The sequence below is a fragment of the Brachyistius frenatus genome, unplaced genomic scaffold, assembly GCF_029030835.1.
Source record: "Brachyistius frenatus isolate BFR_SWC_R1_liver_20210118 unplaced genomic scaffold, ASM2903083v1 Contig_12, whole genome shotgun sequence".
NCBI classification, from domain to species: Eukaryota; Metazoa; Chordata; class Actinopteri; family Embiotocidae; genus Brachyistius; species Brachyistius frenatus.
The window spans coordinates 2632340-2658428 of NW_027210611.1; the positions used below are offsets into that span (position 1 = coordinate 2632340).

General features: G+C 40.9%; 1 protein-coding gene across 26 annotated transcripts in view; it reads left to right on the forward strand.

The window, feature by feature from the left end:
* The window catches only part of obscnb (obscurin, cytoskeletal calmodulin and titin-interacting RhoGEF b), a 60937-nt gene that overhangs the window by 27314 nt on the left and 7534 nt on the right, over positions 1-26089 (forward strand). For 4 of the 26 annotated variants that reach the window (XM_069692171.1, XM_069692170.1, XM_069692175.1 and 1 more), the window contains 40 exons: positions 957-1223; positions 1355-1621; positions 1872-2138; positions 2368-2634; positions 2885-3151; positions 3382-3648; positions 3892-4158; positions 4373-4639; positions 5463-5537; positions 5945-6019; positions 6560-6655; positions 9505-9771; positions 9920-10186; positions 10424-10690; positions 11147-11416; positions 11934-12200; positions 12725-13003; positions 13474-13731; positions 13997-14263; positions 14379-14651; positions 16961-17227; positions 17433-17708; positions 17830-18102; positions 18403-18693; positions 18915-18944; positions 19150-20466; positions 20631-20912; positions 21422-21503; positions 21611-21735; positions 21824-22021; positions 22148-22180; positions 22286-22384; positions 22530-22748; positions 22879-22912; positions 23023-23075; positions 23209-23307; positions 24355-24411; positions 25202-25341; positions 25639-25839; positions 25952-26028. In XM_069692171.1, coding sequence (XP_069548272.1) covers positions 957-1223; positions 1355-1621; positions 1872-2138; positions 2368-2634; positions 2885-3151; positions 3382-3648; positions 3892-4158; positions 4373-4639; positions 5463-5537; positions 5945-6019; positions 6560-6655; positions 9505-9771; positions 9920-10186; positions 10424-10690; positions 11147-11416; positions 11934-12200; positions 12725-13003; positions 13474-13731; positions 13997-14263; positions 14379-14651; positions 16961-17227; positions 17433-17708; positions 17830-18102; positions 18403-18693; positions 18915-18944; positions 19150-20466; positions 20631-20912; positions 21422-21503; positions 21611-21735; positions 21824-22021; positions 22148-22180; positions 22286-22384; positions 22530-22748; positions 22879-22912; positions 23023-23075; positions 23209-23307; positions 24355-24411; positions 25202-25341; positions 25639-25839; positions 25952-26028 — 8950 coding nt within the window. The remainder of the gene's footprint in view (positions 1-956; positions 1224-1354; positions 1622-1871; positions 2139-2367; positions 2635-2884; positions 3152-3381; positions 3649-3891; positions 4159-4372; positions 4640-5462; positions 5538-5944; positions 6020-6559; positions 6656-9504; positions 9772-9919; positions 10187-10423; positions 10691-11146; positions 11417-11933; positions 12201-12724; positions 13004-13473; positions 13732-13996; positions 14264-14378; positions 14652-16960; positions 17228-17432; positions 17709-17829; positions 18103-18402; positions 18694-18914; positions 18945-19149; positions 20467-20630; positions 20913-21421; positions 21504-21610; positions 21736-21823; positions 22022-22147; positions 22181-22285; positions 22385-22529; positions 22749-22878; positions 22913-23022; positions 23076-23208; positions 23308-24354; positions 24412-25201; positions 25342-25638; positions 25840-25951; positions 26029-26089) is intronic. The other 22 variants (XM_069692172.1, XM_069692173.1, XM_069692179.1 and 19 more) reach the window with 22 other exon arrangements.

Below are 26089 nucleotides of genomic sequence, written 5' to 3' on the forward strand. Positions count from 1 at the left end.
GCAATGATGACTGCACATGTTTCCTTTCCTTCCTGTTAACCGTGGTTAACAGAGGAAGAACAATGATTTCAAGCACCACCCTCCTTTTAAAGCTTCCAGTCTGTTATTCTAACTCAATCAGCATGACAGAGTAATCGCCAGCCTTGTCCTTGTCAACACTCTCATCTGTGTTAACTTGAGAATCACTGACATGATGTTAGTTTCTCCTTTTGTGGCAGGGCTGAAATGCAGTGGAAATGTTTTTGGGGGGATTAAGTTCATTTTCATTGCAAAGAGGGACTTTGCAATTAATTGCAATTCATCTGATCACTCTTCATAACATTCTGGAGTATATGCAAATTGCCATCATAAAAACTGAGGCAGCAAACTTTGTGAAAATTAATATTGGTGTCATTCTCAAAACTTTTGGCCAGTGATGTAGATTTGTTGAAACTGCTACAGATCCAAACAATTGTTGCTAAAGCCTTCCTATTTTTCGAATAGATATTTGTTCCAAATCATTTGCATTATGTGTGTCACTGAAGGCTAAGCTTTACTTTTGTGTTCAGTGTGATTTCAATCCTCTTTGTCCTGAGATTTGTGTGACTGAGATTGTTTTCACATCCGCAAACTGAATGAGATCCATTAGCATGTGCTGATGTTTCTAAGTGACCTGTACTCAAATGCATTGTCTTGCTATCCTTTGTGAATTTAAGAAAGGATTTCATTCTGTTGTACAGTAACAAAAGGTTTGATCCCTTGGTAATTAGATGCCTCTAGTAGATAAACCTTTAGCAAAGGGAACATCATCCCAACTCTGGAATAATATTTAGGTTCCAAAGAGAAATGCTGGACAACTGTGGCACATCAACTCACCCACCATTTACGCCTCCTAATGATTTTTCATCCCGCATTACAACCAAACACAATCCAACCCCGTATTTCATATAATTAAGTCATTGTTCATTTTATTTTAGCTCTGCCAGCCAGTTTTAACAAGGAGCTCAAAAACCAGGATAAAAAGGAAGGGGAGACTGTGACACTGTGCTGTGAGTTATCAAAACCTGCAGCCACCATTCAGTGGAAGAAAGGCTCTGAAATTATCCAACCAGGAGAGAAGTACGACATGAAGCAGAAGGAGACCTCGTGTATACTTCAGATTACAAATTTGAAGGTCGAAGATAGTGGAGAGTATTCTTGCGCGTGTGGGGACAAGAAGACATCTGCAACCTTGAAAGTCAATGGTACGGATTCATGATGTCTTTTTTGACAAGAGTTTTACTTCAGTTGCCTAAACTTTGTCATATTAGGTTTAAACCTTTGTGCAACTATTCATTTTGCATGTGCATAAAGTAATAAAAACTTGCTTGTGCAGCATTGCCGGCAACCTTCATACAAAAGCTAAAGAGTGAAGAGGCTGAGGAGGGAAACGGTGTCACTCTGAGCTGTGAGCTGTCTAAACCTGGAGTCCCAGTGGAGTGGAAGAAGGGAACACAGGTCCTGAAGACTGGAGAAAAGTACCAGATGAAACAGAAGGCCTCTGTGAATGAACTCCTGATCAACAAAGTGGTGCCAGAAGACAGTGGAGACTACAGCTGTGTGTGTGGAGACCAGAAGACCACAGCCAGCCTCAAGATTAAGGGTAGGCAGAGGATTTTCAAAGAGTTAGTTCGAGTATTTTTTTTATTGAATGGAACAAGTTTTTACTGTTTAGGTGCATATTTAGACACATTTGTTGTGGAGTCTGCATGTTATCACCGGTTGTGAACTGTCAGTGTTGTTGTTGTTTTTTTGTGTTCTTATTGTTTTTTTAAATATTTTTATTCAAGTATTTTCTTTGTATTTTATGTAATGGCATGCCATTGGTTACTAACCAGCTAATAAATCTTCAGCCCAACCAGCAACTTTCAAACAGAAGTTGGACAACCAGGAGGCTGAAGAGGGAAACAGTGTCACACTGAGCTGTGAGCTGTCTAAACCTGGAGTCCCAGTGGAGTGGAAGAAGGGAACACAGGTCCTGAAGACTGGAGAAAAGTACCAGATGAAGAAGAAGGCCTCTGTGAATGAACTCCTGATCAACAAAGTGGTGCCAGAAGACAGTGGAGACTACAGCTGTGTGTGTGGAGACCAGAAGACCACAGCCAGCCTCAAGATTAAGGGTAGGGAGAGGATTTTCAGAGTTCGTCAATGTAGTTTTTTTTTTTTAAGGGAAATGTTCAGAGCAACTTTTCAGTTCAGGTTCATATTTAGAGACATCTGTTTTAGAGTTGGGATGTTATTGTGGATTGCAGTTTTTCTGGGTTTGTCATTTTGTTTTTGTTGTATATGTCTTTCTATGTTTTATGTAATGGCATGCCATTGGTTACTAACCAGCTAATAAATCTTCAGCCCAACCAGCAACTTTCAAACAGAAGTTGGACAACCAGGAGGATGAGGAGGGCAATAGTGTCACTCTGAGCTGTGAGCTGTCTAAACCTGGAGTCCCAGTGGAGTGGAAGAAGGGAACACAGGTCCTGAAGACTGGAGAAAAGTACCAGATGAAACAGAAGGCCTCTGTGAATGAACTCCTGATCAACAAAGTGGTGCCAGAAGACAGTGGAGACTACAGCTGTGTATGTGGAGACCAGAAGACCACAGCCAGCCTCAAGATTAAGGGTAGGGAGAGGATTTTCAAAGAGTTAGTTCGAGTATTTTTTTTATTGAATGGAACAGGTTTTTACTGTTTAGGTGCATATTTAGACACATTTGTTGGGGAGTCTGCGTGTTATCACCGGTTGTGAACTGTCAGTGTTGTTGTTGTTTTTTTGTGTTCTTATTTGTTTTTTAAATGTTTTTATTCAAGTATTTTCTTTGTATTTTATGTAATGGCATGCCATTGGTTACTAACCAGCTAATAAATCTTCAGCCCAACCAGCAACTTTCAAACAGAAGTTGGACAACCAGGAGGCTGAGGAGGGAAACAGTGTCACACTGAGCTGTGAACTGTCTAAACCTGGAGTCCCAGTGGAGTGGAAGAAGGGAACACAGGTCCTGAAGACTGGAGAAAAGTACCAGATGAAGAAGAAGGCCTCTGTGAATGAACTCCTGATCAACAAAGTGGTGCCAGAAGACAGTGGAGACTACAGCTGTGTGTGTGGAGACCAGAAGACCACAGCCAGCCTCAAGATTAAGGGTAGGGAGAGGATTTTCAGAGTTCGTCAATGTAGTTGTTTTTTTTTTAAGGAAAATGTTCAGAGCAACTTTTCAGTTCAGGTTCATATTTAGAGACATCTGTTTTAGAGTTGGGATGTTATTGTGGATTGCAATTTTTCTGGGTTTGTCATTTTGTTTTTGTTGTATATGTCTTTCTATGTTTTATGTAATGGCATGCCATTGGTTACTAACCAGCTAATAAATCTTCAGCCCAACCAGCAACTTTCAAACAGAAGTTGGACAACCAGGAGGATGAGGAGGGCAATAGTGTCACTCTGAGCTGTGAGCTGTCTAAACCTGGAGTCCCAGTGGAGTGGAAGAAGGGAACACAGGTCCTGAAGACTGGAGAAAAGTACCAGATGAAACAGAAGGCCTCTGTGAATGAACTCCTGATCAACAAAGTGGTGCCAGAAGACAGTGGAGACTACAGCTGTGTGTGTGGAGACCAGAAGACCACAGCCAGCCTCAAGATTAAGGGTAGGGAGAGGATTTTCAAAGAGTTAGTTCGAGTATTTTTTTTATTGAATGGAACAGGTTTTTACTGTTTAGGTGCATATTTAGACACATTTGTTGGGGAGTCTGCGTGTTATCACCGGTTGTGAACTGTCAGTGTTTTTTTTTTTTTTGTGTTCTTATTTGTTTTTTGAATATTTTTATTTAAGTATTTTCTTTGTATTTTATGTAATGGCATTGGTTACTAATCAGCTAATAAATCTTCAGCCCAACCAGCAACTTTCAAACAGAATTTGGACAACCAGGAGGCTGAAGAGGGAAACAGTGTCACACTGAGTTGTGAACTATCTAAACCTGGAGTCCCAGTGGAGTGGAAGAAGGGAACACAGGTCCTGAAGACTGGAGAAAAGTACCAGATGAAGAAGAAGGCCTCTGTGAATGAACTCCTGATCAACAAAGTGGTGCCAGAAGACAGTGGAGACTACAGCTGTGTGTGTGGAGACCAGAAGACCACAGCCAGCCTCAAGATTAAGGGTAGGGAGAGGATTTTCAGAGTCAGTCAGTGCTGCGTTTTGTAAAAAATTGTTTAGAGCAACTTTTCGATGTAAATATTTTTCTTACAGATCCTACATGTCATTATGGATTGCAGTTTCTCCATGGGTTTTACAATTTAAAAAAAAAAATTTTTTTATAAGTATTTTATATCATTGCATGCCAATGGTTACTAACCAAATAATAAATGCTTCAGCCCAACCAGTGACCTTCAAACAGAAGATAGAGAGCCAGGAGGCTGAGGAGGGAAACAGTGTCACTTTGAGCTGTGAGCTGTCTAAACCTGGAGTCCCAGTGGAGTGGAAGAAGGGAACACAGGTCCTGAAGTCTGGAGAAAAGTACCAGATGAAGCAGAAGGCCTCTGTGAATGAACTCCTGATCAACAAAGTGGTGCCAGAAGACAGTGGAGACTACAGCTGTGTGTGTGGAGACCAGAAGACCACAGCCAGCCTCAAGATTAAGGGTAGGGAGAGTTGTGATTTAAACCTCTACTGTATATTTACATTTGTCTTTGTAATACAGTAATATTTCTCACGTGTTATGGCGTAGCTTTTCTTCCTCTTCATTTTTGTCACTACTGGCAATTTATTGTTCACATTTAGTCACAGATTATTTTGAAATTGATATTGAATGACTTAATTTGGAGGAATAATTGTATAAAATTTGTCTGAATTGTATATTTTGTCTGACTGAAGCGCTTGTGGCTCTGAAATGTCTATCACTTTTCCTTTGTTTTTTGTTGTTTTGTTTCTGTGCTGGCTCATGAAATTTCATTCTTGTGGGTGTCTAACATCAAATTCATCCAATGGTTTCCTCACATTGTAGTGGTCCAACAGTTTGAAAGTCTTTGTCTTGGTCTGGATCGCTTTTATTTTGTGCGCTCTGTGCTGTGACACTTTGAGTTTTGATATTTCTGAGAAGATTTTGAATCCCTTCTTGGACCTTTTCCTAATGAGCACTTCATAAAACAGTTAGAAATCTTCTCTTTTTACTTCACAGTTTACCAGACCTTACTTGTTGCTGCTCTTTTATGTGGCTTATGTTTTTGTTTGGTCATGGACAATATATGTTTGTTGGTCCACAAACATTTCTTGTTGACAGTATTTATTCAGACAAGCCAACTGATCCTCATTCTTGTTTTACTAGAGTTGCTGTGTTTTATTGTTTAATCGTTCCTGAACCTGCTTTTTAAACCATTTTGTTCGCTGATATTTTGTTTTCCGTTCATATAACCGCACATGATCAAGTATGTTACAGCAAACTGAATTTAAATTATTTCCTCTCAGTTGTGAAGCTGTCAACTTCTCCTTCAGCAGCTAAACCAGAATCTAAAAGGCAGGAGACCAAAGAAATGATGGAAGGTATGGAGGGAAGATGTTGATGTGCTAGTTTGACTTTCAGCTGTATGTACTCTGTTCATCTTGTCAATGGACTTTGTGTTGCCATGTGCAGTCTTCCATTAAATTGGGCCTGTACCTTGTCATCTATATAAGTTATGATCGATAAATTTACCAGATTTTTTTGGGCTTTAGTTTTATGTTTCTGCTGTGTCAAATGATCCTTCAGTTTTATGGATTTTCACTGTGTTTTTGCAGTCTTTGTTGTGGTGGTATCCTGCTAATGGTTTAAGAATGATACCTGCTGTTGGATGTCTATAGTTTACTTGTGTGTGTGGTATAAAATCATTGTCCATTTTGTTATATGTGTGGTCAGAGACCCCTGAAGGTTTGTCGAGTATTTCTATAACTGTATAATACTTGCATTTCAGCCAAGATGCCTGAATCTCCATCCATAGCTTCTAAAGACGAGCACAAGAGGCAAGAGATAAATGAAACAGTAGAAGGTAATTTTGTGAGGGTTCTCAGCTGTGCCTTTTGTGTAGTCCATTTGTGTTGTGCATTTAAGTCTGTGCAGCGCAGTGCTTTGTCAAATGGCAGTCAAAATTAAGAAAAATAATTGAAATATTGTCTCTCCTCGGCCGGCTGCTGACTCTTGTCATCAAACAGAAACTTGCTGGCTCATGAAGTGTGTCGTTGCTTTCAGGCTAAACATGTGTTTGCTGTTGTTTTCTGTTTTTGACCTAATCTGCTCTATTTCATGTGCCTGCTGGCAAACGTGGTGACTTTATTCCCGATTTAATCATGTCATGATTTGTGTCACATTTTCGCGGCTGGTGCTAGTATTGAAGAAAAAAAATGTCAGTCTCAACATCTGTGGATTTCTGTGGTCTCGGGGTCATTTCGTTGCATGCAGCCTGACTGTTGGTATGGCAAAATGAGAAAGCTCTGTTGTTTATGCCATAAGACTTGAGTATTGCATATGGCTGGTACTTTCCTATGGCAAATTCAAATTGTGGGCTCGATGGTGTGTTCAATTGTTATAGCCGTGACAGTGCCAGCTACTGGACAGACTCCAAAACAGCAGCTGCTGAAAGAAGACACTGAGAGAGGTTCAAGAGAGCTCAAAGAGGGAGGTGAAGGTAATGCAACACATGTTTGCGTGACTGTTGTTGGATTCTGTGACTTTATCAATGTTGCAAATGTGTCATGTGAGGCTTGTAACAAAAACAGGACTGGAAAATATGTAAAGAGATTGTACTTCAGTTTGGCTTCAGTGTCTGTTCAGTTTCATGTTGCAAGGTGAATGGCTGAAACACAATAATGAAGATGGTCTTTGTTTTCTTGGGGGCTCTCTTGTATGTGGCTATTATGTCACTTCCATTCTGTCACAAATACTGTATTGGCTGTTTGGTTTGACGCTTTGTTCTTCAGTTGTGTGTTGAACAGCAAACATTTGTTTGCTGTATGTTTGGCACTTTGTTTGTACTGTTTTGGATTATTGCTGTGTTCAATTGCTGATATGATGATCTTTGAGAGGGCACAGAGGTTTTATTGTCTTTGATTGTAGCTTTTTCTATTTTGAAAGATTTTAATTGCTTCTCATTGTTACAGATTTCACTTGTTTTGACAGTTATTATATAGCCATCAGCATATTTAATTTAATGTAAAGACATTATTCAGAGTTGTAAGCAGGTGGCAGTAGCAGGTGGCAGTGGAGTTTGCATCCTTTGTGGTTGTGTGCTTTACTGGCTCTGGTTGCCTGTTGTCTTCAAGTTATTAGACTCACGTCTGTAAGATTGTGAGGTTAATGAGGTGCTTTACCCCTGCTGAGAAGACGATTGCTGGAAAAGCGGCCAAACAAGATACCCACAGGCAGGGCACCAAAGAGCCAGTAGAAGGTATGCAAGAGTTTTAGCTCTTTGTTGACTTCCTGCTTCTTTGCTGTATAGAACACATTACTGCCACAGTCCTTGTGTTGCCACATGTGGGGAGTTTTGCTCTGCTAAATGTTTGGCTGAAACATTTAAATAGATTTTTATGGTTAAATTTGAAGATTGAAATCCAAAACTATTTTAAACAACACGGATAATGAGGGTTTTAATAGTAGCATAAAAGCATTTAACTTGTGGGCAGAAACAGGTTACATTTACTTGGTTAAATGTATTTCATGTTTTTGATGCTGCATACTTTTTTACTTTACTAGACAAATCATTACTTTTAGTCTGTTACATTTTTGGTACATTCTTTGCATAATATTATCCTGCCATGTGACGTTTTTCCCCTGCCTTATCAAACATACATTCATTGTTCATTGTTCCTGGTTCCTTTTGTTGACTGTGCTTCTCACGGTTGTGGTAGTATGTTAACAGGCAGAAATACAGTAGCAAAGGACAGCTTTGTCAGCAGATGTTATCTTTCTAGTAGGTACAGTGCCAGTCATCAGTAGTGATGATACCCGAAAAAATATGTTGGTTTGCGAGACATGCAACATGTTGTGGTTTGGGCTTCAATCTGTATATTGTCCTGTGCAGTTTTTGAAAAGCTCAAGCTAGTGCAGTGATTGCTGATGTTATGATCGAGTTATTTTCTAATTTAATGTTGGAGATGAATACATATTGCATATGTACTTGGCAATTGCTCCTTGGATTAATGCAGTACATTATGAAATGAGCCTTGTGATTGTCAGATCTGTAGTCGCCATGTTTCCATGTGATGATGTTGGTTGCCTTTCGCGACTGTGCTACTTTTTTTTGCTGAAGAAGCTCTTGGTCATGGCACTGTCTGTACATTAAGATACTGCTCTCCCCAGGTATTGCATGAGTTTATTTTATCATCTGAATCATGTAATGGCTTTTACCACTGCTAATCTCAGACAGTGAGAATCAAGTGTAAATGTGTTGTCTTGGACATTGTGGCTTTAAAACATGTGAAGGATCTTGCTTTTGTTGCATCGTTCAGTCTGTTTATCAAATTCCAGTTTATATAAGTTTAATTAAAACCTACACTTAAATATGTCTGCATTGCTGCAGTTACAGCAAAGAAGTCACCAGCTTCAGCAGTGACTTCCAAAGTTGAAGCTGAGAAGCAGGAATCCAAAAAGAAAGTGGAGGGTATGTGCTGGTGTTTGAGAGAGTTTGTTCTCTTTGTACTGTGGGTTTTTGTTTGTTAGGCTTTTTCTAAAAAAAAAAAAAACATGCTGCAATACTGTGTTAAACATTCAGACGTCCTCGTGTCTTGAGGGTTTGGTCTACAGTCTGCCTTATTTGTTGGTTGAAGAGTTGGAAGTTGCACATTGCCGGTTAATCACTCACGTTCAGTATTGTTGGTATTTTTTGTGCAGTTTATAAGTTTAGCAACAGGCCTTTTTTGCTTCATTCATCTGAAACCTGTATTTGTTGTGCATTGTGTTTATCACAGTCGATATTTAAGGGTCTATTAAATTAGTTGCACTTGCAGAAAAATAAAATCTTATTGGTTCTGAAGTCATCCTCTTGCCAGAGTCTAAAGAGCTGGATGCCAAAGTGAAAGGACAAGGTAGAATTTGTGGCACCTGCGCAATGTTTATTTCCCTTTTATTGTTGTTGTTTTCCCTTTGGATTTTTGTATGGTGTGTATTTAGCCTGCTTAGACGTTGCTCACTTGTTATTCACCTGTGAATGATGGATTTGCTGTATTTTGGGTTATTGTTGTCCTTCAGAAAATAACAGTTGACAGACTTTGTAAATGTTTGGATACTCTTGAATGGGCACAATGATCATTGACTGTGAATCAGTGTTGTGTATGTATGTGTGTATGTGTTAAAACAGACATTAGACTTGTTTTGGTTTCTATTTTAGTTTTTACAATAAAAGTTCCTATAATCTGTCAGGTAAGTAAAGAATTAACCTTTTTACAGAGCAAACTTCTGTCTTCATCTGGTATCAAACCTGAAAGCCTGTGGCTTTCAACGATACACATCAACACCTTGTTTAATGTATTCAATCCCCAGTTTTTCCAGTTGTATTCATTCAAGACCTGGTGAGCCAAGTAGCTGAGGAGGGAGGTAGTGTCACTCTGCACTGTGAGCTCTCCAAACCTGGACTCCATGTAGATTGGAAGAAAGAAACTGAAGTCCTGAGTCATGGAGAAAAATGCCAGATGAAACAAATAGGACTCAGTTATGAGCTACAGATCCTTGATTTGAGACCTGAAGACACAGGAAGCTACTCATGCTGCTCAGAGGACACGCAAAGCTCAGCATCTCTTGTAGTAAATGGTAGGATGGAGGCATCTATCTCATGTTGTCGTCGACTTCCATCAAGTCTTTGATTTCATTCATGAATTAATTTCTCTTTATCTCACTATATTTCATCACTTCTTTTCCTTATTTCATCGTTAATTACTGATTTATTTTTGTTCATCAGCAATCCCAGTTGTTTTCACAAGAGAGCTGGGAAGTCAAACGGCTGATGAGGGAGACAGTGTCTCATTACACTGTGAGCTTTCTAAACCCAGTGTTCCTTTGGAGTGGAGAAAAGGAGAACTTGGTCTTTGTCCTTGTGCCAAGTATGAAATTAGACAAACAGGACACCTGGCTACACTAGTAATCCACGATGTAGACCCAGAGGATTCTGGGAGTTACACCTGTGACACGGGTGACCATCAAAGCACTGCACATCTAGCTGTGAAGGGTATGCTTGCTGCAACCTGTTGTTTGTAGTTGAACTACTTGAGTGGCATTTTGCTTTAGCTTTGTTGAAACTGTGTGACTGAACTTTGGGTTTCAGACTCAAATCTAGAGACTTGAATACGCACAGTATAACTTCTACTTCTGGTTCTTACTTTTTGGAAGGCTGAAGCTTGGATCAAATTTACGCGTGCTGTCATTTCTCGTAAACTTTTCTCTTCATTTCCTCGATTTCCTGCAGCCCAGCCTGTCCTTTTCAAAACCCAGCTACAGAACATTGAAAGACAGGCAGGAGAGAGTGCTAATCTTCGCTGTGAAACCACAAATCCAGGAGCCATTGTAGTCTGGAAGTGTGGCAACATGGTGCTGACGTCCAGCAGCAAGTATCACCTGAAACAGGAAGGAACTGTATTCGAGCTTGTCATCTATAAACTGCAGGGAAGTGACTCTGGAGAATACTCCTGTGATACAGGCTGTCAGAAGACCTCCGCTGTCCTCACTGTGAAGGGTAAGACTTTTTAATCGAGGCTGTTCTTCTCATTCACCCACTTGAGTCCAATCATTCTTCATGTTCTACGTCGCTCCATCTTATTCACCATCTTCTCACAAAGCTTGAGCATGAAGTCCATCAACCTTTCATCTAAATGTCCTGTTTGGGCTTTTCTTAACTTCATCTAAACGTTTAAGTATTCTTTCTCGTCTCATCTTCCTTCTGCTTTACAGTTCCCTGTTTTTAAAGCACTTCTAGTTTTTTGCACACGTTTCTGTTGAGCATGATCACTGGTCTCCACATTTGTGCTCGTCGCTCATGTCTCCTCACAAACATTAACACACCCCACTCTGTTTTTCTTCACTTGCTACTTATAATATCAGCTCAGCAGAAATCTTTCATAAACATAATCAACTTCTGCACAACTTAACTTCAGCAAACTACGTGTGCTGCTGGACTGTATTTGTCAAACAGATGTCAACGTCAACATACTGAAGTTCTTGGAGAGCTGCGTTGTATATGAGGGTGAAGATGTCCATTTTGAGTGTCTGGTTTCTCACGAGGAGACACCTCAGGCCCAGTGGAAACTGCAGGACGTCCCACTACAGGACAATGCGATGAACCTGATCAAGATTGAAGGCCGGGTGCACAGCCTCACTCTCAGAGGTGTCACTACAGCTGACTCGGGGACAGTCACTTTCACCGTGGGAAACAACACCTCCACTGCTTCTCTGACAGTCAGAGGTAAGGGAAATATTTAGCATTATATTTCTTGCCATTTTGATTCCACAATAACGTGGACTTCTTCTCATTTGTTCTCCTGCATCTTCCTTGTGGGACACCTTCCCTCTATCTTTTCAACAAGTTCTCAGAAACAAAACAAAACATTGATGCTTGTGATTTCATGAGGCTCCTTTTTTTTTTTTTTTTTTTTTTTTTAACTTTCTTTACATTTGTGCTGACTTGTTTTCTATTCCTCTCACTTTCATATTCATTTATATACAACTTCGAATTTCATCCAAGAACAAAAGACTTCATTGACATGATTGCTGAGTTTTTCTGTTTCAGTCTAACTATGTCTTCCCTCAAACTTTAAAGTGGGCTGAGTGCATGTTCTGTTTTAAGCGTCTTGATGGTATGGAATTGTTGGAATTGTGAGTGTAAATAATGTCGCTATTGATTACATTGTGTGTTGTGGTAGTCGTTTCCCCCTCTCAAAAATGTAAAGTTATTCAGCTTCTTAAATTGGTCTTTCTGGCAGCTGCACCTGTCTCCTTCAAGAAGGAGCTGGAAAGTCAAGAGGCCACCGCAGGAGGCGATGCCTCCCTGTCCTGCGAGACATCCAGCCCTGATTGCAAGGTGACCTGGCGGAGGGGCACAAAAGTGCTCACCCATGGGGAGAAGTACACCATGGAGCAGAAAGCTACTACTAACATCCTGGTTATTCACAAACTGGTCACAGAGGATAGTGGAGAATATACCTGCGATACAGGAGACAAGAAAAGCGCTGCTACCCTAACTGTAAAAGGTAACGGAGCACATCTTCATCTCATCTATGTCTCTTGTTTTCTCTCATCTTCATCCTTCTTGAAGTTAATTTTACATTCATCCATCCTATTATCAAATGCTGGATGAAATGATGTCTTCTATTCAGCCTCCAATTCTCCTAGATTTTCATTATTATAGGTTTGTGAATTTGTAAATTTTTAAATCCACTAAACATAACACACTGGAGCCTAGTGGAACTGATATAATATGTGGTGGGAGACTGCACATGTAACTTTGGGTTACACGTACAGGGAATATGAAGGATTGTTTATTTAAAGTAAAATCATTTAGTTGATATACTTTAAAAAACAAACCAGTGCTATTGAAATGAGTTCTATTCAGGGTGCCACATGCCACTACATTCATGTTCCTGCGTTCAAATGTATGGAAAGAAGTATTAAGTAAGTATTGAAATTAGATTCTTGGTGACGGATGCATCCTTGTACTGATGCCTTGTGGAATCTCTGCTGAGATCTGATTTCTCATCATCCCATTCACCCTCAGAGCATGTGCGCATCATCCAAGAACTCTGTGACATTACTGTGACCACTGGGCAGGATGCCGTCTTTGAGGTTGAGCTGTCCCACTCGGGCATCACCAACGGAGAATGGTGGCTTGGAGACAACCTCCTTCAAAATAATGATCTGAATCAAATGAGTAGCCAGGGCAGAGTGCACCGTTTGGTCCTGAAGATGGTTACAACGGATGAATCAGGGGATGTTGCCTTCGTAGTGGGAGAAGAGAAGAGTGTGGCCTGTCTTCTGGTGGAGGAAAAACCCAAAGGTAAAGGAGATGGCATGGTTGCTAGAGATTTTTCATCCTAAAATGCATCTCCATCAACAACCAAACTGCTTTGTTTTTTAAATTGAAAATCTACTGGCATCATCATCATCATCATCATCACCATAGCTTTAAAAATTGTTTTCCTTTGTCTGAATACATTTTATAGCATTTGCTATGAGAAGAATTTACTGATACAAAAAACATATTTGAAGAGATTAACTACTTAATACTGTAAATTGTTCTCAAAACTTCATTTATTAGATGTTAATTTCACAGCAAAGTTTCTATGTTTTTTTTTTTAAACCTTGAACTTTGATTATTCAAGATGTCAAATTTTAGTAACCAGACCAGTAACCAGTGCATGCATTCATGTATTTATATATACAGTTGATGAAATGATGACATTAATGCCGGGGCTGTAAAGGAAGGGAAAAGACTGCATATAAATGCTACGTTTCCCATATTTACAGTGCTAATATTAGAGAAGCCGCACAACACTGTGACATTAGAGGGTGAAACTGTCACCCTGGCCTGCACCATCTCTGACCCCAACGCCACAATCACCTGGATCAGAAACAACGTGGCCATCCAAGCAGGTCTCAAGTACGACCTGAGGAAGAATGCAGCCCTCCATCAGCTCCGTATCCACAACCTGGTGCCTGAGGACTCTGGAACATACACCTGTGACACTGGAGATGTGCAGTGTGATGTCACATTGACTGTGGAAGGTAAAGAGCAATGCCACCTGTGTAAAAAACAAAACAAAAAAAACCTCTCCTGTTGATCAAATTCAAGACTCGATCAAAATAGGATTGAAAAGGACAACTAAAATATTCTTGAACTTCCACTTCTCTCAACCACACACCGAGTCTGGCATCACAGCAAAACTTTCAGTCCTCAAGGACATGTTTCTATCAACTATCCATCTATCTGATGCCAAACTTGACATCTAAATATTTTCTGTCCAACTGTCCCATTTTAAACTCTCACCAGGTGCCCCAGCATTCTTCCAGAAAGAGCTTAAGAACCTGGACGCCATAGAGGATGATGATATTACCCTGCACTGTGAGCTGTCTAAGCCAGGTGTTCATGTTGAGTGGAGGAAAGGAGGCCTTGTCCTCCAGTCCAGTAAGAAGTATGAGATGAGGCAGGAAGGGTGCATTCGAGAGCTCTGTATATGCAACCTGGAGCCTGAAGACAGTGGCTACTACACCTGTGATGCAGGAGACCAGCTCACTACAGCTTCTTTGGCAGTGCAAGGTAGCCTCCTTACAGTGCTTTTCTGTCCGTCTTCCACTGTATATTTTGTCTGTCATTTTGTTTTGTGGCATAATGCTGAGGCTCAGTGTATGCATGTGTATTTTTCACTCAACAGTGAAAGAAGTCTTCATTGTTTCTGGTCTTAAGACCACTGACGTCTTTGTTGGGGAATGGGCAACTTTCTCCTGCCAGCTGTCTGGTAGGGCACCTGGCAAGGTGCAGTGGTGGCTGGACGGCACCTCGCTGGACAACAGCCTGTTTAGTGAGATAGGGCTGAGCCAGGGCCACATCCACACACTCACCTTAAAGAACCTGGCCACCGATGACTCTGGCACTGTCACCTTCAAAGTTGGCAGTTTAACGTCAACAGCCAAGCTCTTAGTCAAAGGTATCGTTGGTTATTCACTACAGACTGAGATTAGTACTTTTTTAGACCCTGCAGAATTTAATATGAACATAATATTTGTAGCTTGTTTTAAACCTAATTTTGTGATGTTGTCAGTAGAATATACAATTTAACTGCTGGCAATATTTCTTGTAATTTTGAAATAAATAGTAAGGGCAAGAGATGCAAATGTACAATTCTTAAAAAACATATTAGTAAATATCCTATGAATTATGATTATTTTCTGCAGGGTTCCAAAAAGAGTGTGAAGTTTATAGATCGATTAATAGCAGTAGATATTATGACATTGTAGTGATTCATCATGCATGAGCATTTTATTAATAATGAAAATAATAGTTTTCTTCTGTATGCTTTGGTATATTCAAAACATACAACTGGGTGTAGCACCACAACAAGGTTTTATTAGAGAAGAGAAGAGTCTTACCACCTGAAACTTTCTGGCTAAATGGGAAAGTGGTAAAAAAAAACTTTGAATCATGTTTATGTTCTGTATTTTGGGCTGCTGAAATGATAAAGTGATAATCACGATTATGTTTTTTATATTTGAGATCACTTCATAAGTATTTTCTCGTTTTGTGGAGCAATGTAGTAACTTTAATAGTATGTTTACAACTCAAGAACTAATCTTGCACATGGACAAAAATCAGGTACAAAAATGCGAGTTAATAATACTGTTTCATTGCTGGCTGTAACGATGAGGATGTATTCTCTGGGTCTGAAAGTAAAGCCAATGTGCAAGTGCCTTAGTGCAATACAACTGAGGGCCAATAGGGGCTGGCTCCAAAAAACCTGAGTCCAATAGACTCCCGTTCAAAAAGATCAACTTCTCTCATGAAATAAAAATACTTATTAGTCATTATGGTGTCATTTGCTAAATTCACTTCTTCTGATCCATATTCTGGTGATCATTCTGAAAATAATTCCATAGATAAGTAGGTATTGTCAGAAAGCGGTATGTTTGGTGGGGTGTCGGGTTTGTTTGACATGCCTGAGGTGCAGGTTTACAGTATAGGTGGGCAAGCGTAGTGTCCTGGGTTCCTCGCTCCTCCCTAGCTTGTCCAAGTATGGTCACTTGTGGCTCCATAAAACCAAGATGGTGACAGGCAAAATGCCAGATTTAAGGCTTAAAAATGGCACAGTGGGTTGCCACTTGACTGTAAAACATAGTTACATAAACCAGTTGTCCATGGTTGTCATTTGATGGTAGTTTCATATTGATCAGTGACGCTCTGCACTAAAACTCACTTGAGTTGCTGCTGAGAACTGTTAATTGTATTGGTGTAGTCTTTTACTTCCTTCCCTGATGTCTTGGTCAGTCTTTATGATTCAGGATGTCATTCCTAATGGGTAAGTTGGGTGGTGCCTCCAGTCCAATATCAACCTGTGATTCATGCTGCTGCCCTGATATCTTGCTGTTGTTTTTAAATTCCTGGCTGTATGTTTCATTATGCAGTGTAAACCATCTTGCCTGCGATAACAGGGAAAATGGAAACCAGTTCATAGAAGGATGCTGAAAACAAGAGATTTCCTCATTTGTTGTTGAAAGCCAGGCACTCTTAAGTGCCAAAAGCATGATCGTGATTATTTTTTGGTTGATTGTGCAGCCCTAGCTATATATATATGCCTTCTTATTGTTAATAATGAGCCATTCATATTTGGTGTTTGGATTCAGTAAAAAACATACAATTGGCCTGGCTTCGGGGATGTTAAAGTTTGAGCCATGTGTTATTGTATAGAGTAAGAGAACCACAGAGTAGTGAATGAAAGTGCTGCTCCACCCATCCATACAGGCCGGCTGCTTTCAGATACTCATGTTCCATTCACCTAATAAGTCCGAACCCACCAAGTCCTGCCCCCTAACCTTCACACACTAAAACCTCTAACTCTCCTACACCTACCATGAGTTTGGTACCCTGCCCCCCCCCCCCCTCACCACCACCACCACACACACACACACACACACACACCGAATCAGCTGCCTTTTGGCTCTTAGTTGTGACCTTTACTGACTGATGGACTTTTTGACCCCCTGACAGCTCGCACAGTTCAATGCATGGGTCACAGAGAACATTAAAATATACATTACGATTTTGTACCATGCCACATTGAAATTTGTACTGTACAATTCATAAAAACATAATAAAATCACTCGCATGAACACATTAAACATGCTTATGGGGGTTAAAAAAGGCCACATGTCATTCGGCATGTCCTGCTCGTGTCCTTATCTCTCGTGGCCAAGCCCTGACCCTATGACACCCCCACCCCCCACCCCCCGACCCCAACCTCAGATCCCACAGTTGAAGTGGTGAGCGAGATGGAGGACCTTCGGGTGGTTGAAAACCAACCGGCTGAGTTCATCTGCCAGTACTCGAGGCCAGTCAAGGCTCAGTGGAAGAAAGATGAGCAACCTTTGCAGCCTGATGGCCAAAGGGTGGTAGTGGAGCAGGACTGGAATGTGGCTCGCTTGTACATTAGCCGTGTGTCCGCTGAGGACAGGGGCACATACTCCTGTGAGGCGGAGGGGACCTGCGTGGTCGCTTCGCTTCATGTGGAAGGTGAGCTTCCCTCCACATGGAGAGAGCATTAAGCTTTAAGGATTCTCCTCTGCTCCCTCTCAAAGCAAATAATTCTTAGTCCAAATGAACTGATCATCACCTTTGTTGACAAATCCTTAAAGGATTTGACTATCTAAGCATTGCAGTCCTCTTAAAATCTTTATAATTGTGCTCTTTTTCTTTGTTTTCCATTTGCCTTCTACAGCCAAACCCATCAACATTGTTCAGGGCCTGGAGAATGCAGAAACCTTTGATGGAGGTGAAACGCTGTTTGAGTGTGCCCTCTCTCGTCCTGAGAGCAAAGATTGCTGCTGGCTTCTGGATGGGAAACCGGTAAAAGAATCTCCTAATGTTGAGATTGTGTCATTCGAGAGTGGTCGTCGCCATCTGCTCCTGCTGAAAGAGTTGCGCGTTAAAGACAGCTGCACAGTGACCTTCAAAGCTGGAACAGCGTCAACATCTGCCCAGCTCTCTGTCAAAGGTGAGTCATCCAGATGAACACCATAAGACTGTGAAGCTGTAGTCATAACATTCTCTGGCCTGAATTTTGAACTTGAATTTTCCACATTTTACATGTCATTTTGTGGCTTTTCTCTCATAAGGTTGGCAGCTGGATGTTGTGAAGGCTTTGGAGGACAAAGTGGCTGCAGTAGGAGAGAAGGTCGAGTTTTGCGTTGAGCTGACTGAGCCTGTTCCTGTGGCTGAAGTGACTTGGTACTCAAATGGAGTTGAGCTCAAGCCCAGTGACCTCTGGGCTATGAGGGCTGATGGCTGCTCTTATCGTCTAGTCCTCAGACAGGCACCTCTTTTGCCAAAGCAGGAAATTACATTTGCAGCCAGGGATGCTCTCTCTTTGGCGAAGCTCACCATCATCAGTAAGTGTTTAATGAGATAAGATTTTTGTAGCCTTTTCTCATTAGTGGTTGTTCTTAGATTGTAAAAATTTAATTTTCTATTTTGAGAAAATCATACTGTAGAAGTTCTCTTGTAACCACTGTTATTTAAGCTAAGAGACCTCTCCACTTACTTATTTATTCAAGTTATGTGCTCCATGTAGCAAGTCCATGGAGAGGTAGTGTTGATAGGAGAGGGAACAGGATGTCAGATTCATTTTGCAATCACTGTAGTTCTTGATTAGTGTTCATCGGATTCCTGGTTCTTTTCTTTTCTCACAGCTGTACCTGATCCTCCGGAGGACCCAGAGGTCCTCAGTAAGACTAAACAGTCTGTCACCCTCTCTTGGTTCACTCCTCTTCACGATGGAGGGAGTCCCATTCTGGGCTACAGGGTGGAGATGCGACTGGTAGACAGTGCCCTCTGGCTTCCATGTCATTCAGAGGCTGTGTGTAACACAGAGTTTGTGGTTGAAAATCTCACTCCAGAGAGTAGCTACAGGTTTAGAGTGTCAGCCATCAACAGAGCTGGGACTGGAGAGCCTGTTGAGCTTCCTCAGACCGTGCAGCTCGGTGAGTGGATGTGCAATTAGTTAAAGAAAGTGGAGTGCTTGATTGTTTGCCATGGCATTTTGCTTATTATTGTTAAATGGTTTTCTTTTCTATTTGACATCGGATTATGAGATCTAGTTTCACACATTTGTAGCATTCTACCCAAAGATATGTGATATGTAAAGAAATGTTGATGCTTTCTAAACTTCAATGTCATTTGTTTCCTCTTTTTTTTTGTATAGAGGCACCTACGCCACCACTAATTTCCCCAAGTAAGACCCTGTGTGTTTGGTGTTGTTGTTTTCTGTATTTATCCCCTCAAGTTCTACTGTATATAAACATCCCTGCACACTTATCCTTTTCAAGCTAAATTCCAAGCATTTAGAAATATCCATCATGCTAAATTGGATGATATTTTAATAGTGAGGATAAGCAGTGTAGACCCTAAGAATAACTCTATTGTGTCTGTATGTATAGATGCAAAACAGGCAGATTTGGAAGCACTGGGGCAGCCCAGTCTGCCTCCCGAAGCTGCTGAAGAAGGTGATGTCCATGAGCTGTGGGAGGCATCAGCCAAGAAACGGCGCATGAGTCGAGAGCCCACTCTGGACTCCATCACTGAACACCCCGAGGACGACAGTAAACGTGGTCAAAACAAATCAGGACAGAAGGAGGTTACAGCATCAGAGAAAGTGGAAGTAAAAACAGCAGAGAAGGAGCAGGTCATCGTGTCGAAGAAGCAGATAGAATCCAACCTGTGTGCCCGCTCAGAGGAGCAGACAGTTTCTGGGGGTTCAACACTTGTTTCCTACCTGAAAAAGAGCAGCGAGACTGCTGTTACAGCAACCCATGAGTCTGAGTCTCTTACCGCTGAGAGGTTCTTTGCACATTTCCAGATGACAGAGCAGAAAACGGTGCAGCACACTGAAGTGAAAACAACAGATGAGAAACAGGTGTGTACAGAGGAAATCATGGAGATCAGTAAAGAGGATGAGCCTGACCTCAGAGACGCTGCCATTAAGATTCAAGCTGCCTTCAAAGGCTACAAGGCTCGCAGGGACATGCGTCCTGTCTTTAAACAGTCCTTTAAAGATCAGACCAAAGAACCTAACGGCACCATACATCTGGAATGTGTGACAGAAGGTAAACCTGATAAGGTATGCTGGATGAAAGATGGAGAACCGCTGACTGATGGTAAACATCATCATATTGATATCTACAATGATGGCACCTGCTCTCTGGTCATTACCGCAATCACCACAAAGGACACCGGAGTTTACACTTGTGAGGTCACAAACAAGTTTGGAGTCGCTTCTCACAATGGTAAGGTGACCGTGGGAACAGTGAGAGAGTCATCGGGCCGTCGGCCGCTGACAGTGGGTTACAGTGCAGACAGTGAGCCCGAGAGCTCCTCCGGTAGCGAGATGGATGATTCACTGAGGCAGGCCAGCAGACGCCTCCGTCGCCTGTTGCGCACACGTCTCCCTCCAGATGTTGAGGAAGAGCCATTTGTCAGCGCAGACGAAGGAGACTTGCGTGCCCCGGATCCTCACTCTTATCGTGAGGATGACAACTACATCTACATTCGCTTTGATTCTCAGGCAGAGGCTGAGGTCGCCTCTAAGAGGTTCCAGGAGATGTTTACAGTCCATGGGGTCCCTGTAGAGACCACCATCCAAGCAGCTGGGCCTCTCAAAGTGGAGCTGCGAATTAGAAAGATGGGCTACACGCAAGACGGCACAGAGACCCCCACACAAGATAGACAGCCTCCTCCTCTCTTGGCTGGAGCCCCCGGTGAGAAACACATGGGAGTGGTTGCTCTGCTGTTCTGATCATTATACAATTTTTTTTTTTATAAACATTTTGGATTACCAGTTTCTATGTAGTCTATCAATAATTCAGACTCTATGTGGTCCGATTAATGTTTTTTTAACGTATTATTCGCTCTTGTTTCCCAGCTGCCCCGGTCTTCCTGACGGAGCTACAAAGTCAGGATGTTCCAGACGGTTATCCAGTCAGCTTTGACTGTGTTGTGATTGGCAAGCCCCCTCCCACTGTTCGCTGGTACAAGGATGGCAAACTGCTGGAGGAGAATGACCATTACATGATCAATGAAGACCTGGAGGGCTGCCACCAACTCATCATCACCACTGTGTTGCCCACTGACATGGGTGTCTATCGCTGCACAGCTGAAAACAGCAGTGGTATTACAGCCACTAAAGCTGAACTCAGGGTTGACAGTAAGTGAACATACATTACACTCACAAATGTACAAATACCAATAGCTTTTGGCAATGTCTCTTTTATATGTTGGACAATTTATTTTGTTTATGGAAAATTGGCTCAATATACAACTAGTCCTTTAAATTCACCATTTTGTATCATACAAGAAAAATACCGAGCTGAAAAAAGTTTTCCATCAACTACAGCAGGGCTTAGAAAATTACAATGCAAACAAGGATGTGTTTTAATTCTTTTTTTCCTTAGACTTGCAAATCTCTCTGTCTTTCTTAATTAAAAACCCTTAACTCTTGCTCTTCCCTTCTAGACATGAAACCAGAGAGTTAAATTATAGTATTAATTTGTTCAAAATTTATTTGGGAAACCAATTTCCAAACCCTAAAACCGGCATCTGAAAAAAGCAGAGTGGCCAAAATGTCCTTGCTCTGCAAAAGCACATTGACACTCACATTGTCTGTGATTTCACTGACATCTTTGTATAACACAGTATGTCAATCCTTCCCATCAGTGTCTTGCAGCTCAGATTATGACACTGCCGCTGACGCCACTGAGACATCTTCCTTTGTCAGTGCCAAGGGCTATGCGTCCAGGTAAATTTACTATGAACAGTGTTTTATAATGTTTTAAAAATATATTGATGAATATATTTAATCTTTATAGTTATTGAATACTGAAGCTGCACTGTTGTGCTCTCTAGCAGGGAAACCGAGACCTTTGAGTCTGTGGCTGAAGATGATCAGCTGCCACAGGTGGTGGAGGAGCTTCACGATGTTCATGTCAGTCCAGGTTCGCCTATTGCAAAGATGCGGCTCAGAGTAAAGGGTAAGTTTATGAATATTGATGTTCAACCCCCGACTAACACCGCGCATGATTTAAGAATGATGTTTGTGAAATATCTATTGTCTTCCAGGTTTCCCCAAGCCCAGAGTGTACTGGTTCAAAGATAGCCACCCTCTCCGACCTTCACAAAGGATTATGTTGTCAGCGGAGAGAGATGTTCATGGCGTGGAGATCCGGGAGGTGAAGAGAGAGGATATGGGGGAGTACTCTGCTTACATCAGCAATGTAGCAGGTTCTGCCTACTCCTCCGCCCGACTGATAGTATTGAGTATGTATGCAAATGCCTGAATAGTTGATTATAGTAACTACAATATCTCATACAAAAGCAACATGAGAAACACTTGTTTACAATTCTCCAAAATACAGATAGACTAACAATTGCCCTCTGTAACAGGTCCAGGGGAGATTATGCCACAAGATAAAAAAGGTAATTTGCCATTTATCCTACAAACATGACAAAGCTACAGGTACTTCAGTGGATATGATAATAAACTGTTAGTGACTATTCTCTTGTTTTACACTATATCTTCAGACTTCAAAGGACCCCTGGTGCCACCTCGCTTCCTTGAGCGGTTCAGCAACAGAAAAGTGAAACAAGGAGCAAGCATCACTCTGTCTGTCAAAGTAGAAGGTTTGTTTATTTAATTTTTGTAAACATCCTTAAACACTAGATCCACAATCTGTTTTTGCTCTTAACAGGATCAGAGCCCAGTTCCCAGGCTGTCCGTCATGTGGCATTTATTATAAGTTATCCGTACTTGCCTTTACTCTTCCAGGGTCTCCTACTCCTACGATCTCCTGGCTAAAGGAGGAATCTCAGGAAGACGTCGTGTGGATCAAGCCTGATACCAAAGGATACAAAATAGCAAGCTCTGGGCGCCAGCACAGCCTCATCTTGATGGACGTGGGCGCAGAGTACACTGGCGCCTACACCTGTATTGCCACAAATAGAGCCGGACAATCCATCAGCACTGCTCACCTCGAGGTGGATGACAGTAAGGAAAACATTCAGGCACTTTATATTAAAGTTATATATTTGTGAGTATATACTTAAACATTTAACATTTAGTAGTCTGCTGCCATGAGTTTATAATTTGTATTTGCCCCCTCCCCCGTTTTCTTCAGCACCACAACCGAAGAAAGAGGCCATCGCCTCAGAGTAAGTTTTTCTTTGAGATCGAGGTCTTGTAAATATAAAGGAACATATTTAAAATACAGTTTAGATAAATACCAATACATGAAAATTAACTAACATTTATTTCTCCTAAGGGTTCTTGGAATTACAATTAGTCCTACAGGAGAGGTGGCTAGCAAAGGAAAAGGCAAGACATGTCACCTTATACATTGGCATATATTATTTCACGTAATATTGTTTGTTATTCAGCATAAAATCTTAGTGTCGTAATAAATGCTACAATATTTATGGTGCTCTTTCCCTTTTGTGCACGCCTTAAGAGAATACAATGACCTACTTAGGTGAAGTAGGGACAGAGGAATTCCTCATGAAACTCACCTCTCAGATCACTGAAATGGTATCAGCGAAGATCACCCAGGGTAAGTGTATTCTGTGGACCATTATGTCTTTGCAGTTAAATTTTCTGTTATTATTTCAATTGGGAAGAAATTCTACTCAGTTACTCAGTTTTAATATGACCAGGGGCCAGTTTACCTAATCAGGCTTATTCAAGTCTGTTTTAAAACATGATAAAACAATGATTTTGAGAGTGTTTCACTACAGCTCACTCTCAAGTTTTGACGGTGTGCCGGTGCCTTAGAGTAATTAGATGTTTTTGAATACATTGTTTTAGCTTGGTTACATTGAATAGGTTTTCAAGTATGATATTTAGTACAGTAGTAGATAAATCATTGAGCTTAGAATATGGACAAGAAAACACAGGATGATCTTTTAGACTGTCTAAGAACCTAACCAGATGTGTCTCCATAGACACTCAACTTGCATGTACAACTAATATCCAACTGTTATGTTAAGGTGTGATGAAACAAGTAATTCTGTTGTCATCTTACATGAAATATGTTAACTGGCAACATATTCAACCAAGACCTTTAAGATTGTAGATTTTCATTCCTGCCAAACTTTAGACCAGATGATTTCCGTTTTGATGACATCTTCATCCAGAGGAAGACACACTATCTCTTAAATAACATCTGTCATCTGTGGTTGGAATAAAAATCTGCAGGTTGTCCATCCCTATTCCCTCTGCTATCACTGCTAAAGATGCTGAAACTAACTGGCATGTTTTGTTGGATACACTGCTTCTGTTTCGTGTTTTGTTGTATTCCAGTCAGTTTTGGTTGAATTCTGTGAATTAATTCTTCAAGAATTGTAAAAGGGTTGTTTAACCTGAATGCTTTAACACTCAGATTATTGATCGTCACTTTCCAATATATGCCAAACCTCAGGAGTGTTCCTCCCCTGCTCTTCTGGTGTGTGTTTTTCAGCATGCTTTGGTTTCTTCATGCTTTTATGACCTAAAACCTCTCATTGCTCCATGCAGACATAATTTCTTAACCACTTTTACACCCATCACTTTATCAGTCCCACCTATTAAATTCTCATCCAATCATTGATTTGTTATTCAGACAGTGTACAGAATCATGAAGTGCTCCAGTGGATGAAATCTTGGCCCAAAACCACCAGTATGTATTCACAGCGCATCAGCATCACAGTTAATATACATTTTTCAATTAAGATATTTTGGTAGCATCAGATGGCTTCGCAGATGACATGACAAAACAATTTTGCCTCACATTTACTTCTACATATAGGAAGAACACATATAGTTCATATATAAGTGTAGTCAAAAGAGTTTCCTCTTTTTCTGTGTCAACTGTTAAAATGTTCCCTTTTCATTGTGTCAGTGCCCCTTTAAACCTCCTGATTCGTCATTAATGAATGCTCCCGTCTTTTTAAAATAGCAGTTTATAGCTGGAATACATGCTCACCGACAGACATGTATGTGGAGAGCTCACATTAGTGCTATCTGTACTTGCATGTTGTTACTATACTAACACAGTAGTATTATATTGTGCCGTGTGTTTTGTTTTGTTTTGTTTTTTGGCATTTGTTTTTACAGGTCATACAAATTTGTAGTTTGAATTATAATCTGAAATGCTGTCAGAGGGTACTGATGTCATTACAGGTAAATACAACACCAGTAGATGCTAGCACAGAGTTATTGCTTGAAATGGCCATTTAAGCTGAATGGTCTTACCTCAGTCAAGCTTTGACTAAATGGAGTGGGAACTAATACCTGCTACTTAAATTCAAGCCAAATGATACATGATGTATTTACATCTGGCAGTTTGATAACTTCTTTGTCGAATATACAGTTTTACTATACATAACTGTGACAAACGTTAATACTAAAGGGACATGCTCTAGTTCTTTGTCCTCCCCTGACTGCCTCCTTCGTCCTTGCTGCCTCAGCTTCATTACGTGTACCAGGCGGTGACAGTGATGATGAGACCAAGACCCCATCTCCATCACCTCATCACGGTCGCTCTCGTCCTCCCTCCCTCATTGCAGACTCCTCCTCCGAGTCTGATGAAGGCGATGCCAGGGGAGAGGTGAGATATATGGAAATCATCCATTTAGTTTATAGTGGCCAAGAATCTATGGACCATAACTTATTAGTATAAGTCATAAATAAGGGGTATCTGATGCAAATTTTCATTTGCAACATGAAATTTTAAATCAAAGAATTTGGAAAAATCCTTCCAAGTGCACCTTTTTAAAAACACACAACAGTAAAGTGGAAATAGAAATAGACTTAACTGGAAAAATAATAGATATATGTGATGTCATTGTGTAATTTTGTGAGACCCTATGTGCACCGTTGTTAATATACATATTTTTTTTTTTAGATGTTCGACATCTACGTGGCAACGGCTGACTACACCCCCACCATGGCAAGCAAAGATTCAATCTCTCTGAAGGAGGGACAGTATGTCGAGGTACTGGACTCGGCTCATCCACTCAAATGGTTGGTTCGGACCAAACCTACCAAAACTACCCCGTCTCGCCAAGGCTGGGTCTCACCTGCCTACCTGGACAAAAAACTCAAAGTATGTCTTGAGACTGTAGCAGCTGATTTGCCAATGAATGTTGCAAACTGTTTATTTTTTCATCAGCTTTAGTTCATTTACTTTATGTCTGTCTAAAAAATGTGTATTCTAGATCTCTGCTGATACGGGCGAACTTCCAGAAACAAGTGTAGAGGAAGTGTCCGAGGGAGAATACAAGAGAAAGTTATCGTAAGTAAAGCATAGCTATAGTCACATCATAACTAATTTTAAAAGAAAATGTGTACACATC